Source organism: Amblyomma americanum, chromosome 11, assembly GCF_052857255.1.
Source record: "Amblyomma americanum isolate KBUSLIRL-KWMA chromosome 11, ASM5285725v1, whole genome shotgun sequence".
NCBI lineage: Eukaryota > Metazoa > Arthropoda > Arachnida > Ixodida > Ixodidae > Amblyomma > Amblyomma americanum.
The window spans coordinates 31,171,979-31,188,525 of record NC_135507.1 but is presented as its reverse complement, the minus strand read 5'-3'; the positions used below and the strand labels follow the sequence as shown (position 1 = coordinate 31,188,525).

The window sequence follows — 16,547 nt, the reverse complement described above, 5'->3', positions numbered from 1 at the left end:
ACGTGCTGCGCGATGGCTTTGCCCATCATGGAATGACGAAGACGCTGTTGCTGACGCATGCGCTGCTCCTGCGGTAGTAGAGTACGTAGGCACCAGGGGCCGGTGAACTGAAATTTTTGCCAAAGTTCGTTTAGGTTCGCCTCAGTGTTCTCCCTTTGTCCTGGCGCCAAGGTCACCAGCGGCGCGCCGATAGCAGTAGCTAAAAGCATTTAATACTTCATAATTACATTAGCAGAACTTTATGCTCTTGCTTACTGACAGCAGCGCCAACAATACCGCTGTACTTATATTCCTATTAAGAGGATTCTGGTGTGGGTTATTTGGTTCATACTTTCTACGACACATTGACACAGCGCCACGGATCGAGGACGAGAAGAAGAAACACAAAACCTAGCAAACAAATATGCCTAGCAGCCATAGTAGCCTTTTTTGTGTGATCAAGGCATAAAAAGAAAGGCGAGTGGAATGCCCCAAATATTTATCTACGGGTCAATTGCCTTGAATCACAATAATGCGACGTAATATCTTCCCTCCATCCTCCCTAAAGGCCTTACTCTTTGCTTGATTTGAACCTCCGGGTATCAACAATACAATGCAGCTTGTTGTGGAGTCATAACGGGGGACAATATCCTCTTGCTAGTTTCCTGACAGCACACTGCACTGTACCTTCAAATGAAGCAGAGGTACAAAGTTTAGAGCATTGCAACAATAAAACAATTAAGAGCGGTAGCTTGCACAACACATGTACTATCCGTGAAAAAAAAAGTCTCCAGGGCTCGCTGTAAGCTATCATGGCACATAGATGGCGCCTTTTTCAGCTGTCACCTCACTTAACCTGCACCACGCGACCACGAGTCAGACTTTCACCTCCACAAGTGCAGCCTGGAGCCACCCTTTAATAACTGAGCCATCGGTCTAGCTCGACTTGAACACCTTTGTCTCCGATAGTGCCTGAGTAAAACAAAAAGGGAGTGCGGTACATTCATTACTTAAGGACACAAGCAGACACAAGAACCGTCCGATGAAAACTCGTGCTACAGCGTTCCAGTGACCCCAGTGATGCATTTACTCGAAGACTTCACTTTTCGTCCACTGTTGCGCCGTAGGGCCTTACTGCGAGCGCAGGCTGGGCTTGTGCGCTCGGAGTCCGTGCGGATTCGGGGCGACGTGCAGCGAAGACGCGGGCGGACACAGCTGCGTCTGCCCTGCCGGCCGCACAGGCGCCGACTGCTCGGAAGACGTCGACGAGTGCGCCTCCCTCCCTTGCCGGCACAACGGCACCTGCCTCAACACGTTGGGCAGCTACAGCTGCAGCTGCAAACACGGCTTCTCGGGTAACTTTACACGTTGCATTGTAAACTTTGATATTCGAATTGAACATTGTGGTAATGCTGTGCTTGAAATGATAAAGCGATGTTTAAACGACAATATATAAAGCAACAATACGGATATATCTCAAGCATTGAGTCTCAGAGCTAGTCCCACTCTTCCTACGGTCATGTCTGACACAGGTTGCATTCAAACCCCCAAAACCTAATCAGAACACTTACGTATTAGTTATTACCCATTCACCACTGTCATATAAGGGACAGTCTTGCTGGCTGGCAATATCAGCTTTAGTATATATCAGTTTGAAGGTAAGTATGAGTGTCACGTATTAGCTGTACTGTAGTGCTCAAGTGTCGCCCTCGCTGCCACTTGCTCCTTGCAAAGAGTTGATTAAAGTAATATTCTCTCAGAACTAGCTTTCTGTCTTTGCAGGGATAATTAAGCATTTTAGCGAAAGTGACATATATGTTGTTCCAATGTTTAACCGAGGTTAGGACAAACGTTGTTTTAAAGTTTATTGCAAATGTTCGCAAACGCGCTAGAAAAACTTACATTAATAACAGTGATTTCGTTTGACCGAAACAAAATCGTTACAATGCTCTAACGTTTAGGTGCTACCTGCGGTGGCGTGTGTGTCATCCGCTTCCCCCTCTCCTCCGTCTCACTCCCCTCGGTGCAGTTATTGTACCCGCTGACAACGTTCTGTGCCACTGCAGCATAGGCTAGCCAGGAAAGGGAAGGAGACGGGCCTTTTTCCTAGTGCCGCGGGGAATGGGCTACCTCAGCCCTAGAGACCGCGCACTGTCTCTGCAACTTCCCCCTGCACCCCTCCGCACGCCTAGCCCGAAGAACGAATCCACTCCCCAAGGCTAGGGACAACGGCCCGTCCCCTTCCCTATCCCGCCTCGCCTCTGCTGCAGTGCCACAGAAAGTTGCCCGCGGGTATAACAATAGGAGGATGTGGGGATGAAGTCATGAGGGGGAAAGGAGGCGGGGAAGTAAGACGACGCCGCGGAACAGGGAGCCTAGGACATATACAGCTGTCGCTGGAAATGAAAGAAAGAACGAAAGAAAGAAAGAAAGAAAGAAAGAAAGAAAGAAAGAAAGAAAGAAAGGAAGAAAGAAAGAAAGAAAGAAACTACTGCCTAAAATGATGCTGTTAAACCGTACGAAAGCATTACAGTAAGCAAGGCTCGCTCTTGGCCACTTGTGCCGGCCAATAACGCAGGGCCCACCTGCTCCGTCGACGAGGACGAATGCGCGAGCGCCCCCTGCCTAAACGGCGGCACGTGCCAGGACGGGCCGGGCAATTTCAGCTGTGTCTGCCCGGCGCCATTCGCGGGCCGCTGGTGCGAGATGGAGCTGGACGCGTGCTCGGCCAACCCTTGCCTGAATGGCGCCAAGTGCGTCAACCTGGGCTCGCACTACCGGTGAGAGTGCGGCGAACACCTTTTGGGGACTGTGTAGAAGTACGGTGGTAGCATTCATTTAAAGCCCCTATTCTGCTCAAGAGCGCTTAAAGATCATTCGCAAGAACATGTCTGCCACATCGTCGCCAAATATAGATGCTATGAGAAATCGGCTCGTGCCGAACGAAAATGCTTAGCAAGAGTTTTCTAATCGCATAGGTTTCATGGTTCACCCCACAAAGCTGAAGTGTGTTGGTGATAACTAGGATATTGGTCATGGATAAACAGTCCAGTTTGGACAAATACGCCTAAGAGAGGTAGGTAACTAACTTAACTGTGACGCAGCATTAAGCGTCTAATATATCCTGCGCCGGGGTCACCAAAGCCAAGTGTATACGTAAATGATGCAGCATAGCAAGCAACCAAACTAGGCGGACTACCCGAAGCGTTAAGTGCATACTTGCACTATCTTGGATCATCGAAAATCGCCGGTGACTTGCTTTTTATTCATTGAAATTCACCTTGCAAAACTTGTTGTTTTAGTACAGAGAGAAGCCCCAAATTTATATCGCCACAGAACCTCCTCTGACTAGGAGCGTTTCATTACCACTGGCGCGTGTTACATTTGGGTAAACCTATTCGCACGGTGGCCTCAAAAGTATCTAAAAAAATAGCTGGTATATAGGAATCAAAGCAAGGTTGCAAACACACAAATAAAATACTCAAATTGATGCTCCAAACTATGAAAATGAATGCTTTATTACTTGTTTTATTCAGTACAGAAATTCTGCAAGATTCAGCTTAGGAATTGATTAAAACACTTGGTAATTATTATATATTATCCACAAGTGTGCTTGAATAAGACATCCGACATGCCAGGCAACACAGCTTCCAGCACGGTGCTCTCCTGCAGAATTTTTGTAGAAAACTTTATTGCACAGAACAAAACACCCTGTATAGCTGGTATCGTCCATAAACGATAATTCTTCGAAATTCGTACGCAGCACCTAGTGGAAGGAACTCGAACTAATGGCGTGGCAGGTCTTCCGAAGCAGCAGAGACGGCGATTTTGTGACGTCATTTCCTCTATAACTGTTCACATCAGTGCGGGTGGCTCGATCCCTTGCGGAGCATATACACAGCCCGTCAGATTAACCAACTCTGCCACTCGCAGATGCGTGTGCCCACCCGGGTACGAGGGCGAGCGATGCGAGGTGGAGGTGGACGAGTGTTCGGCTGCGCCTTGCAACCAGGGAGCCACGTGCGTCGACCACGTGGGCAGGTTCGAGTGCGTGTGTCCGCCCGGAATGACCGGAAGGCTGTGCGAGTCAGGTGAGCGACTACGACGTCCGCCTGTCGAGCAACTCGCAGTTTATGCATGTTGAGGGATCGACAGATGGGACTTTTAAAGAATAAGGGCCGGATTCACAAACTCCTTACAACGCTGGTCAAATGTTCAGGGTAAAACTCCCAAGGTGGAGTAAATTTGTAATATGGGAGTAATTACTCTATGGCATCCACCCTCAGTTAGTAGAGCGACTGCTCCGGTGAAGCGCTGGCCCCGGGTGTAACACCGGACCAGTACAAACTGTTCTTACGAACTATGTGAAAGCCGCATAGCTTTTTTTTGTAACCGCATGCCACTGAGTAACTACTCCCGTTTTCATTACGTCGTGATGCCCAAGCGTTCAAGATTGGAGATAAAAGCTGTAAACTTTTATGCACTTCACAGTACTTTACAGAGTACTTTACAGTATACTCTTTCTGCTGTAAATGTACAAAGAGAACACAATAACAGCATTCAGCCTACTTCATAACTACTTCATAAGTAGTTATAAATCTACTTCATAAGTAAAATGTACACTTTTTCATCTGTTCTAACTAGATTTTTTCTCAACACATAATCCAGTAGATACTTTCAACTTTCGCGCAAAAATAACAGCAAAATTCTTTGCTGTTTGCGATCTCAGTGTTCCTCTACATATTGGACGTAGCTGTCCTCGTTCAACCATCAAATCACTTCAGTTTCACTCATCAAGTCACTTCACATCGTTTCCGTTCCGGTCTCCATTGTTACCGACGGACGTCCTTTGCAGAGGCCGATCCCCGTTTCAAGCTGTACTTCTCAGGCACGAACGTCTTCGACCGGGCGTCCGTCGAGTCGCTGCGGAAGCCGCTGAGGGCGCTGACCGCCTGCATGTGGCTGAAGACCACCGACCGGTACAACTACGGCACGCCCTTCTCGTACGCCACCGACGACGTCGACAACATGCTCACCTTCACCGACTACAGCGGGTACGCATCGCGGGGCCCGCATCGGGAGCGCCTTCTCGGAGACGTTGCTCTGAAAGAGCACAGCAGAATTCAGTGTGATGCAGTGTGTCACAGTTCATTACAGTGTGGCACAATGTAACAAATCGAAGTTCGGAAGTAGGCAAGTTCCTCTACTACAGAAGCAGCACATTATCGGCAATGGATACTTGAAGAAACAGGTTAGGATCGGTTAGGTTATGTTAGTTTAGATTAGATCAGGTTAGGCTAGGTTCAGTTGGGTTATGTTAGGTTAGGTCATGTTATGTTATATTGGATTAGGCCAGGTTCGGTTAGGTTAGGTTTTATTGGGTTATGTTGTGTAAGGTTAGGTCGTGTTAGGTTAGGCTAGGTTAGTTTCAGTTGGGTTAAGATAGGTTAGGTTCTGAGGAAAGGAAAGATGCGGTAACTGTCTCACCTGGTTGAACACGTGAACCGCGCCGTGAGGGATATGACGCTGGTTATTTAAAAAGTTACCGGCACCTACCACGCAAAGAGCTATTAGAAGAAAAAAGCAGTACAATAAGTTTTTTATACCGTATCATACAAGCGATAATTTATGTTGACCACCGGCACTGACGCTTCGTTCACTTCTAGTACTAACCTCGTACGCGCTGTTTCCATGGTGGCCCACAGCTTCGTGCTGTACGTCAACGGCGAGCGGGTCATCACGGACGTGACGGCCAATGACGGCTACTGGCACCATGTGTGCTTCAGCTGGTCTTCGGCCGGAGGCCTGTGGAGCGTCCTCAAGGATGGCAGGCTGGTCGAGAGCGGCGTGGGTCTGGCTGCCGGCGTGGAGATACCGGGTACGTGCCATGCACGGACATTGTACAGGTCAGCGGCGATTCCCGGTGTCGAGTAGCGCGCATAGCTGACCCAGATTGTTGCTTTGAATGCTAGGAGATATGGAACCGGCGCTAACAGACGACGACTGGAGAGGAACCATAAAGGGTCCACCTTTACAAAAGTGGTCTATAGACTTCTTATACACTCTGCTGGCTTCCTATAGATAATTATTCTTGTTTATTCATAGTCTGTAGACAAGTCGACTAAAAGTGTATGGAGGAGCCGTAAAGCATTCACCGTTAAAAAAGGTCTATAGACAGTCTATAGACTTTTTATAGACTATATGGCTTTCCGTTAGATATTTCTTTTTGTCTATTCACAGTCTATAGACTGTGTATGGACAAAAGTCTACTAGAAGTGTATGGCCATAAATCTATTATTGTCTATAGATTGTCTATAGGATTTGTTTTGCCTATAGGCGCCCGTGTGCTGTGCGATGTCAGTGCACGTCAAAGATACCCAGGTGGTCGAAATTATTCCGGAGCCCTCCACTACGGCACCTCTCACTTCCTTTCTTCTTTCACTCCCTCCTTTATCCTTTCCCTTACGGCGCAGTTCAGGTGTCCAACTATGTATGAGACAGATACTGCGCCATTTCCTTTCACCAAAAACCAATTATTATTATTATTATTATTATTATTATTATTATTATTATTATTATTATTATTATTATTATTATTATTATTATTGCCTATAGACTGTTCTCTAGGTTTTCTCTGTCGAGAGTCTATAGACCTTAAGGCAGAAGACTATGGACCGTCTATAGACTGTCTAAAGAAATTTTCGTAAGGGCATGGTCCTTGTAACTCTCCTTCGATCCTCGTTTGTTAAAGCTGCTACCATGTTTCCCACAGCAGTGTCTTTTTCAGCCCCGACGCTCAGCGATGGCCACTCTTTGCGGCCGAGTATAACGGGTAAATGAAGCAGCATACACAGCGCACTTAAATACAGAGAATGACAAGGATATGACGCTACTGCCACTCAGTCATAAAGGCGTTCCAGGAGATTATAACGTTTGTTGAGCACCCAGTTAACCGTTTGGACATGCAGAGAAAAGTATATATATATATATATATATTGTGAGGGGAAAAGGCCCCCAGCAGGTTCGAGCGTCCTCCGAGGTGGGGCCCCGGAGGATCCAGAAAAGTCGTCCCAGACCGTGCACGTCCGTAGATGTAACAAAAAATGGTTTACTTAATATAGGAGAGCAGTCACTGATGAGTATGGAGCTGTGCGGCCGAGGGTCGAGGAGTGGCTCCGGTGTGAGGTTCCGCGGCCCGTCGCCGGAAAGGCGCCGGGGCCAGGTACCTCCGCAGGGTTGTTCTTCCTGCGGCCGGAAGCCGGGCGCGGAGCACCAGCACCGGTGGCGCTGACGACGCACCAGAAAGGTGACGGCCGCCCAGGTCTGGGCACCCGGGCACGGCCAGGAAGGCACCCTTTCACGACAGGGGGTCCCAGCCACGGGACGGCAGGCACGATCCCACAGCAAGGCCGGCAGGATCTCCGGGCAGGCAGCACCTGCCTGTTCCCGGCACGGCGCCCGCACTCCGAGGCAGCGAGCGACAGGCAGGAGACACGAGACAGCAGGCTCCTGGTTGAGCAGAACTGGGCGAGGACGGCTTCCCCAGGCCTGGTCACCCGGGTTCAGGAAGCCGTTCAGCCGTGACCTCGCCTGCTCCGTTGCTCGAGCTCGTCTCCTCGTGCCGTTCGCGCCGCGCCCCGCGTCTCACTTCCTTTTCTTCACCTTGCTTCTCCCGCCTGAGCGAGCGTCAGGCCGCCGCTAGAGCTGAGGGCGCTGGTGGCGCATCATATATATATATATATATATATATATATATATATATATATATATATATATATATATATATATATATATATATATATATATATATATATATATATATATATATATATATATATATATATGTGTGTGTGTGTGTGTGTGTGTGTGTGTGTGTGTGTGTGTGTGTGTGTGTGTGTGTGTGTGTGTGTGTGTGTGTGTGTGTGTGTGTGTATACACATGTCTTCGACAAGCCTATTTTCTTCCTCCTACTCACTAATGTAACGATATGCATAAAACAACAGACGCTGCCTCCACACAAGCGACGAGAAGTAGACATTTTTCCGTTATGGGCGTTCGTTTTGCCCTCCTATTTTTTTGCACACAGCGGACGGAACACTGGTCCTGGGTCAGGAGCAGGACAGGCGAGGTGGGAGCTTCTCCACCTCGGAGTCCTTCTCCGGCGAGATGACGCAGGTGAACGTGTGGAGCACGCTTCTCGGCGTCGACCAGGCGGCCTCTCTGCTCACGCGCTGCGAGTTCTACTTCGGGGACGCCGTAGCCTGGACCGACTTCCGGGAACGCCTGAGCGGACACATCTTGGCGACCAGCTGGGGCTTCTGCCAAGGTACTCCCGATGGCGTGCATATCGTCTTTTCTCGCACCGTGGCAGTGCGTCTGTGTGCTCCCATGAAAACAGCAAATCGGAAAGGAAACGTTCCACGGAAGTCTCTCTGGTTGTAGAACAAGGAATACGCCAAAGAAGTCCAAAGAATCTCGAAGCGGAAAATGCGTTTCGCTCTAGTTGTCGTGTTACATGTGCTATGATATGATGTGATATGATATCACGTCACATATCATATCATTTCATAATCATATCATATATCATACCATATTGTGACGGACAAGAAGACTATAAACTGTGATGTGACGCAGGCGGGAGCGCTCGCGCTAGGCCGTCCGCCATTAAAACCATGCCATCACCTCTGTCACGTAATCCTGTTCTCATCGGCTTGCCGTCACTTAACAATATCATATTATATTGTGTTAGAAGTGCTTTTTACATTACGTTATGTCGCGTTTAACGTCCCGAAGCGACAAATAGGCTATCGGGAACGCCAAAGTTCAAGGCTGCGGACTAATTTCGACCACCTGGGGTTCTTTGACGTGCATTAACATCGCACAGCACATGAACAGCTTTTACATTTCGCCTCTATCGAAATGCAGCCTCCGCAGCCAGGATTTGAACCTACAACCTAGGACTCAGCAGCCGATTGGCAAAGCCGCCGCGACGGGCAACATTGCGGATCCCGCTCGACTCTAATCAAGGTTGTGACAAAAGACTTGGCGCGGCCGGTTTAAATCTTCAGAACTTATAGGGCAGAGCGCTGTGAGATGTATACACAACCAGAGAGTGAGTGAGTGAGTAGTGAAAACTTTATTGGATCTTTCAAGGGTTTCGTGGTTATGAAGTCTCCGTCGTCTTCTCTGGCGCTGACGACTTGAGGCTTCTCGTCAGCAAGGGTAGGCCCCTATTCCAAGGCTCCACTGAGTCGTGCGGGACTATGGTACATGAAAATAAATTCGATGCGGGACTATGGTACATGAGATTGAACAGAACCTCAGAAGAAGGCTCCATACTACTTGCGTCCTGGCACATCCAACAGACACAGGTGAACGTTAAATCTTTCTCTTTTCAAACTGCAGGCAGTTTTCACCCTCAATGCCACTTTCAGCGTTTTCGGAGTAGAATATAGGACAGAAAATTTTTATTAAGTGTTGTTGCATTGGATTGATACGCAAAACATCAGTAAACATGAATCGCCACATGTAATCCGTCTAAGCCCCTTAATTAATATATAATCTAATTTATGTTATTCTTTCGGCTTCAATAGCCGGCCGGTCCATGGATATAACGTACTAGTCGAGTTGAGACGACAGTGAGGTTTCGTCAGGAGTGTGAAATACAGCGGTGCAATACGCAGGTTTGCTTAAGTGAAAAGAAGTTAAGCACTTTCTTTCGAAGGATGTACACATGACACACATGATGGAACCGGGATGGTGACGGTAGATATAGATTATGGTAGTGGTCGTGACGGGACGGGCGCTGTGTCAAGTGTGTGTCTAGTATTTGTCCTTGAAAACCATGTCCAATATTCTTGGGAAATTTTTTTATATTGGAAAACTGTCAAGTACTGTTATGGAAATATTGAAAGCAATGGTCCATTCTCTCGGTGTCTTGCGAAATCTTTCTATTAAAGTTTTTCTATTGCTCATATCGAGCAACTGGGACTACCGTAAAGAACTATAGGGGGGGGGGGCGCTTTTGACGATTAATAATAATAATAATAATAATAATAATAATAATAATAATAATAATAATAATAATAATAATAATAATTATTAATTGGTTTTGGCGGAAGGAAATGGCGCAGTATCTGTCTCATATATCGTTGGACACCTGAAGCGCGCCGTACGGGAAGGGATAAAGGAGGGAGCGAAAGGAGAAAGGAAGAGAGAGGTGCCGTAGTGACGATTACAAAAACGTAAATAGCAAAAAATTGGAAGCCTTCCGACGGGAGATCTGCGGATATATTGACTGTTATAGAGAAACCTTACAATATATAAAAAAATTGCGTTCATAAACTCTTTCCCGTTCAAAACTGCTTTTGTCCAGAATTGTTGGGTGTGCATACTGTTCAATTTATTTTCATTTTAACCGTGAGGAACCAACCAGCCCCGCAATGCGTATTGCTAGAGCTGCCACTTCGTTTCTATTCATACCAGCTCTTGGGACAGGCTTGCGTAAAATTTGGAGTGAATTTAAAAGATTAGGCAGCGATTATACCCTAGCTCTTGTCGGTCTCACGTGGCCTCAGCGTTGTATCAACTGGTTTTGTGGCGCAATAGCCACTGTTCAACTGTCGGAAGTGAAACAGCAGGGGAGCATTTAATTATAAGTTTTAGCGGACGCAGACGAATTCCGCGTGGCGATCGACGTGATTTCAAAAAAAAAAATTGGCAGTGGCTTAGCTCGGCTATGCCAGTATATACGTAGCGAAAGCTAAGGCATATAGCTTGGTTAGCCTTGGTTGGCGCGGCTCCTGCTCTGACGTCACGCCAGATGGCGAGGAGGTAGCGTCGTGGCTGGTCACATGGTTGGTCACGTGACCAGTCACGTGGTGCGGTGCGACCACGGTGGGACTGCGAGCACGGCGGAACTGCGAGTTCGTGGCCAATGTAGCTTTCGCTACAAAACCCGCGAGCAATAATTTGCTGTCCCTGATAATAATTGGTTTTTTGGGGATAGGAAAAAACGCAGTATGTGTCTCATATATCGTTGGACACTTGAACCGCGCCGTAAGGGAAGGGGCAAAGGAGGGAGTGAAAGAAGAAAGGAAGAAACAGGTGCCGTAGTGGAGGGCTCCGGAATAATTTCGACCACCTGGGGATCTTTAACCCCGGGTTCGAACCCGACCGCGGCGGCTGCGTTTTTATGGAGGAAAAACGTCAAGGCGCCCGTGTGCTGTGCGATGTCAGTGCACGTTAAAGATCCCCAGGTGGTTGAAATTATTCCGGAGCCCTCCACTACGGCACTCCTTTCATCCTTTCTTCTTTCACTCCCTCTTTTATCCCTTCCCTTACGGCGCGGTTCAGGTGTCCAACGATATAGGAGACAGATACTGCGCCATTTCCTTTCTCCAAAAAAACCAATTATTATTATTATTATTATTATTATTATTATTATTATTATTATTATTATTATTATTATTATTATTATTATTATTATTATCTTTAACGTGCACTGACATCGCACAGCACATGGGCGCCTCCATAAAAACGCAGCCGCCGCGGTCCGGTTCGAACCCGGGAACTCCGGATCAGTAGCTCAGCGCCCTAACCACTGAGCCACCGCGGCGGGTTTGCTGTCCCTGCATTTTCAACCTTTTACCTCGGGCTCATGTTAGAGTTTTGACTGTTTTGTATTGCCCCATGTTGCACCGTCGTCATCTGCACAGGGTGTCCACCTCCCCCTGCTCCCGTCCACGGGGTGGCCAGCTTCTCGGCGACCAGCATGGGTTCGGTGGCGACGTACAGCTGCGACCAGGGACACGCCGTGCACAGGGCCACCACGCGTCGGTGCCTGGCCTCCGGGGAGTGGTCTCACCCCATACCCGTCTGCCTGGGTGGGTGCTTCAGTCGCTCCACTCGTATTGGGATGTCGGGTGAACGAACGAGGGTGCAGTGTGCATGTGGAGAATGGCCTTCTTAGAATCGAAACCACCAGGAAATTAGTTCCCGTTCGGCGAGCTCGTCCTCCGTTTCTTCCTCCAAGTGTAACTTCGAAGAAACAGCGCAGGAAAAAATTCGACGAACAAGAACAAGAGAAGCGAATGGTTATATTAAAGCGCTAATCGTCCCTACTGTTGTCCGCTATATGTTTCTTTCTGGTCTGGTTCTTGGAAGCCTTGCAAGCACACTAGCCCAACAGCAGTCCAACTTGCACTGACGTTTGATAAGGAAACTTGCAAAACTGTTTTGATTGTCAGGATCCTTTTACTCTTGCGGCTGGCAGTTGTTTGATGTGTTTGCGAAAATATTCAAGATTTTTCAAGGTAAACAGAATGCGCACTTTTTTTCTCTCACAGAAATGACATTGTTCATATCTCTAATCGGCCTAACGAATGTTGTCGGCTTATCAATTAAAACAAATTTCTTTCTTCGCCTTTGGCTCTCAGCATTTCCAGCACTAGCAGCCACGTCATGTGTTATAGATGGGCTCGAAAGTGCCGCCATAATTCCGGAGCCCTCGACTACAGCACCTCTTCCTTCCTTTGTTCTTTCACTCCCTCCTTTATCCCTTCCCTTACGGCGCGGTTCAGGTGTCCGCCGAGATGTGAGACAGGTACTGCGCCATTTCCCTTCCCCAACAATAATAATAATTGGTTTTTGCGGAAAGTAAATGGCGCAGTATCTGTCTCATATATCGTTGGACACCTGAACCGCGCCCTAAGGGAAGGGATAAAGGAGGGAGTGAAAGAGCAAAGGAAGAAAGAGGTGCCCGTAGTGGAGGACTCCGGAATAATTTCGACCACCTGGGGATCTTTAACGTGCACTGACATCGCACAGCACACGGGCGCCTTTGCGTTTCGCCTCCATAGAAACGCAGCCGCCGCGTTTCATTTTCAAACCACCTTTAGGAACCGCAGATGCTGCCTTTCCTTCATTCATTGAACTTTCTTGCTATAATGACCGCATTCGCCACAGTCACGAGGAGCGTCAGACGGGCGTATAGACAAGAGCAGTGGCAGCGTGCATTTTGTCCTCGCGTACTATTCAACGGGCCAATCTGCCGCGTAGGCGTGCCATGCGGGATACCGGCCGAGCCAGCCAACGGCAGCCTCCGCGGATCGCTGTTCCGCTACTCGGCCAAGGTGTCGTACGTGTGCAGCAGCGGCTTCCGCATCTCCGGGTCCGCCGAGAGACGCTGCCAGGAAGACGGACGCTGGAGCGGGGACGAACCGCGTTGCGAGAGTGAGTGGTTACTTCTTACAAACGCGTATAAGTCTACACGCAGCGAAACCTAAACTATAACGGCAGCGCTTGCATACCGTCTGCGTCATAAATACTTCACAAGCACTTTGCTTTCCACGGACTTGGCTAAGCTGCTGTCGTTAATTCGTTACTTCCAATAGTCGCCTGTGGCTTGGTGTAGCTTTCACCAAGCCCTACTCCTTCTTAATAGGTATGGCTGACAGCCCTGCATGCGCCATATGTGGGTGTGATGAGGCTATAGCCCACATTCCTTGAGAATGCCCTGCCTACAGCGCCGAAAGGAAGTCTCTCTGCCGCGCACTGTAGCATCTCGACCTACGCCCACTGACGGAAACGAAGATTCTTGGCCACTTGCCGCGGCGGTCGTCGGCGATGAAGGCCTCCAAGGCACTGCTCCGCTTTTTGAGGACTTCTGGCCTGCACGATAGGCTGTGACCTTACTGAACAGTGTGACTTTAATTTCCCGTAACTGTCTTTTCTCCTTCATCTTTTTCTCCCCTCACCCCTTTCCCCCCGTGCAGTGTAGCAAACCGGCTATTCGTCGGGTTAACCTCCCTGCATTTCCTCCTCCTCATCCTCATCATCCTCCTCCTCCTCCTTCTCTAATAGTGATCGATTCATCCCGCTGACTGTGTCTTTTTCTCGTAATCGGTACCTACTGCATTTGCTTGGCTTAGACAAGCATACTTCTTCGCTGCTTCCGATACCTTATTGCGTGTTGCAAGTTGTCCCTATGCCGAACTGGTCAGAATAACTTGAGGTTTATTCGTGAAAAGTTTTTTCGGGCTACAATTTCATCTTGCGTGTCTCGACCTTTGATCACCTGAGCTGCTCGTCTTCATATGGTGAGCTTGCCAGGAACTACATCGTAAGCACATCGGAGGTTTCTGAGGTGTTTACCGTCAATCCACTAGAGACAACTATAGGGTGAGCGAACGTTCTCGTGTGCTTCACGCGCCCTCTAGGCACCTGCCAGGGCACTACAATCCACTTACTTTTTTGATAACCGCCTCTTAGTACAGATAGGTTGTGCGTGATGTCACGGATGCCACGATTGCGGACCACGCATACAGTTAAGCCTTGTTATATAACTAAGTTGAAGGGGCTCCGCGATTACTTAGTTATAGCCGTGGCTTCGTTATAGCAAGTGTCGACCGAGTTTCCAAGGGGAATCCTCATTTCTTCGTTATATCCATTATTTCGTTATAAACCGCGAGGTTCGACTGCATATCTCTCAGAGTGCACATCGAACCAGGTGGTAATAGGCTGATTAGATAAGCGCGCATGCAGACTTTCTCTGTGGTTTTCGTTCGCGAACATGAAGGCTGCTATGACGTCGTAGCAAGCCGCTGTTAGAGCGCCGGTTTCAACAACGCAACTTTGACGCGATTACACTGTGATTCAACGGTATTTTGCTTATTCCTTCCAGGTGTCACATGCACAGCAAACCCAACGGTCACCAACGGCATGCTCGCGCCCACCAACGACAGCCTGTTTCGACCGGGCAGCAGGCTTGGAGTCATCTGCGACCAGGGCTACGAATTCTGGGAGCGGGAGCTCGTCTGCACCGACCGAGGCGAGTGGAGTCCAGCGCACGCCATCTGCCAGCCGAGGGGATGCCAGGAACCCCTGACGGTGGCCAACGGGGTCGCGGGGCTCGCGTCCAAGGTAGACGGAGCTCGCCTCGTAGTCACCGTTGTCTACTCCTGCATCCAAGGGTTCGTGCTAACGGGGGCACAGACTTTGACCTGCGACGCCGAGGGAGCTGGGGCTTGGTCGGACGACGTGCCCACGTGCGAGCGAGTGTCCTGCGGGCAGCCCACGCACCTGGCGGCGGGATTCGTTTGCGAGGCTGGAGAGAAGCACTTTTTCGGAGACGTCGTCAGGTCGGTGCGGTTGCTGAGGGGCTTTAGGTGCGGTCTTTTTTAGTACAAAGCACTACTTCACTAGCAATCCTCAAAAAGCTGGTGGGTCTCTGAAGCCTCGATATTTGGGCCTTGACCTTTGACCTTACCTTGACCTCTGACCTTTGAGATGAAATGACTGGGATGCGGTGTGACTAGGGGAAGGTCACGTGGTAAGAATTTTTCAAATAAATCATCTTGGCGATGTGGTGGCTACTGTATGGTCATGTGGTATGAAAAGTTTAAATGAAGATAGAGACTGTGCGGATACTGCGAGGTCATGTGGCATGAAAGTTTAGAGAAATCACCTTGTGTACAATGATTCTAATGTAATGGTCAAGTAGTATGAAAATTTAAATACTGTGTTGCTACTTGACAGGTCACGTGATGTGACAATCCCAAGGGATACTGTATGATCACGTGGCATGACAATTCCCTTGTATACTGTATGGTCACGTTTTATGAAAGTTGCCTTGGATACCGTACGTTCACGTGGTATGAAAGTTGCCTGGTCATGTGGTATGCTTTCGCGCAATATTTCGTGTTTAGCAATGCTAAACCGCCAACCAGGTTGTTTTTTCAGTTACATATGTGTTCAGAGATCGTTTGGCACCTTTCTTAAAAGCTTTTAACTGATTTTCGTGACAGAACTCAATGAACGCAAAAAAAGCATTACCACACCTAAACATCCCGATCACGGCTCTGAAGAGAGTTCATCCCGGTTCTTGTGCACAAAGGGGGTTTTCGGCCACGTAGGATTTGGACACAACACAAGACATTGAACTTAGGGCAACGTCCAGCGGCTATGCTAGACTGCAATTCGCTTCAAAACGGCGGAAAATTTTTTAATTAAACTTTCTCACCCATAAATGAGTATTTTGCTCCTGGACAAGCGTTATCATACCCAGACAGAGCCAGAGAATGAATTTTTTACTGAGAAAAATAATTGAATGCAGTTCTCCTCAGTGCCCACTGGCAATTTTGTTGGTTGACGTACTTTCCTCTCTTTCCTGTCACTCTTTTCCTTTCTCTCTTGCCTTCGGCACAGATTGAAGGCTACAACATCAGCCTTTCAAGGACTTATCTTTTACTTTCAAGCACTGTATAAAGCGAACAGTGCATTGTTGATGCTCACCTATACTTCGTCCAGCTGCCGCTGCGAGCTCGGCTACACGCTTTCCGGCCGGGCCGAGATAAAGTGCCTGGCGAACGGCACGTGGTCCTCGCCGGAAGCGCGGTGCCAGCCCGTACAGTGCCCCCAGCTGTCGAACCCGGAGTACGGTGAAGTTACGGCCGCGAGCACCGACTTCGGAGCGACGGCCACCTACCTCTGTCACGTCAATCACACTTTGGTGGTAAGGATTCGCGGCTCTCTTCATATATTTTCCCGTCAGCTTTGTACAGTCCGTG

The 16,547-nt window shown here is 48.6% G+C and overlaps 1 protein-coding gene across 2 annotated transcripts in view; it reads left to right on the top strand.

The window, feature by feature from the left end:
• The window catches only part of LOC144111071 (sushi, von Willebrand factor type A, EGF and pentraxin domain-containing protein 1-like), a 54,787-nt gene that overhangs the window by 23,881 nt on the left and 14,359 nt on the right, over positions 1 to 16,547 (top strand). For both annotated transcript variants that reach the window (XM_077644205.1, XM_077644204.1), the window contains 10 exons: positions 1,107 to 1,334; positions 2,558 to 2,759; positions 3,913 to 4,070; positions 4,835 to 5,033; positions 5,685 to 5,857; positions 8,066 to 8,305; positions 11,697 to 11,864; positions 13,039 to 13,212; positions 14,663 to 15,119; positions 16,288 to 16,492. In XM_077644205.1, coding sequence (XP_077500331.1) covers positions 1,107 to 1,334; positions 2,558 to 2,759; positions 3,913 to 4,070; positions 4,835 to 5,033; positions 5,685 to 5,857; positions 8,066 to 8,305; positions 11,697 to 11,864; positions 13,039 to 13,212; positions 14,663 to 15,119; positions 16,288 to 16,492 — 2,204 coding nt within the window. The remainder of the gene's footprint in view (positions 1 to 1,106; positions 1,335 to 2,557; positions 2,760 to 3,912; positions 4,071 to 4,834; positions 5,034 to 5,684; positions 5,858 to 8,065; positions 8,306 to 11,696; positions 11,865 to 13,038; positions 13,213 to 14,662; positions 15,120 to 16,287; positions 16,493 to 16,547) is intronic.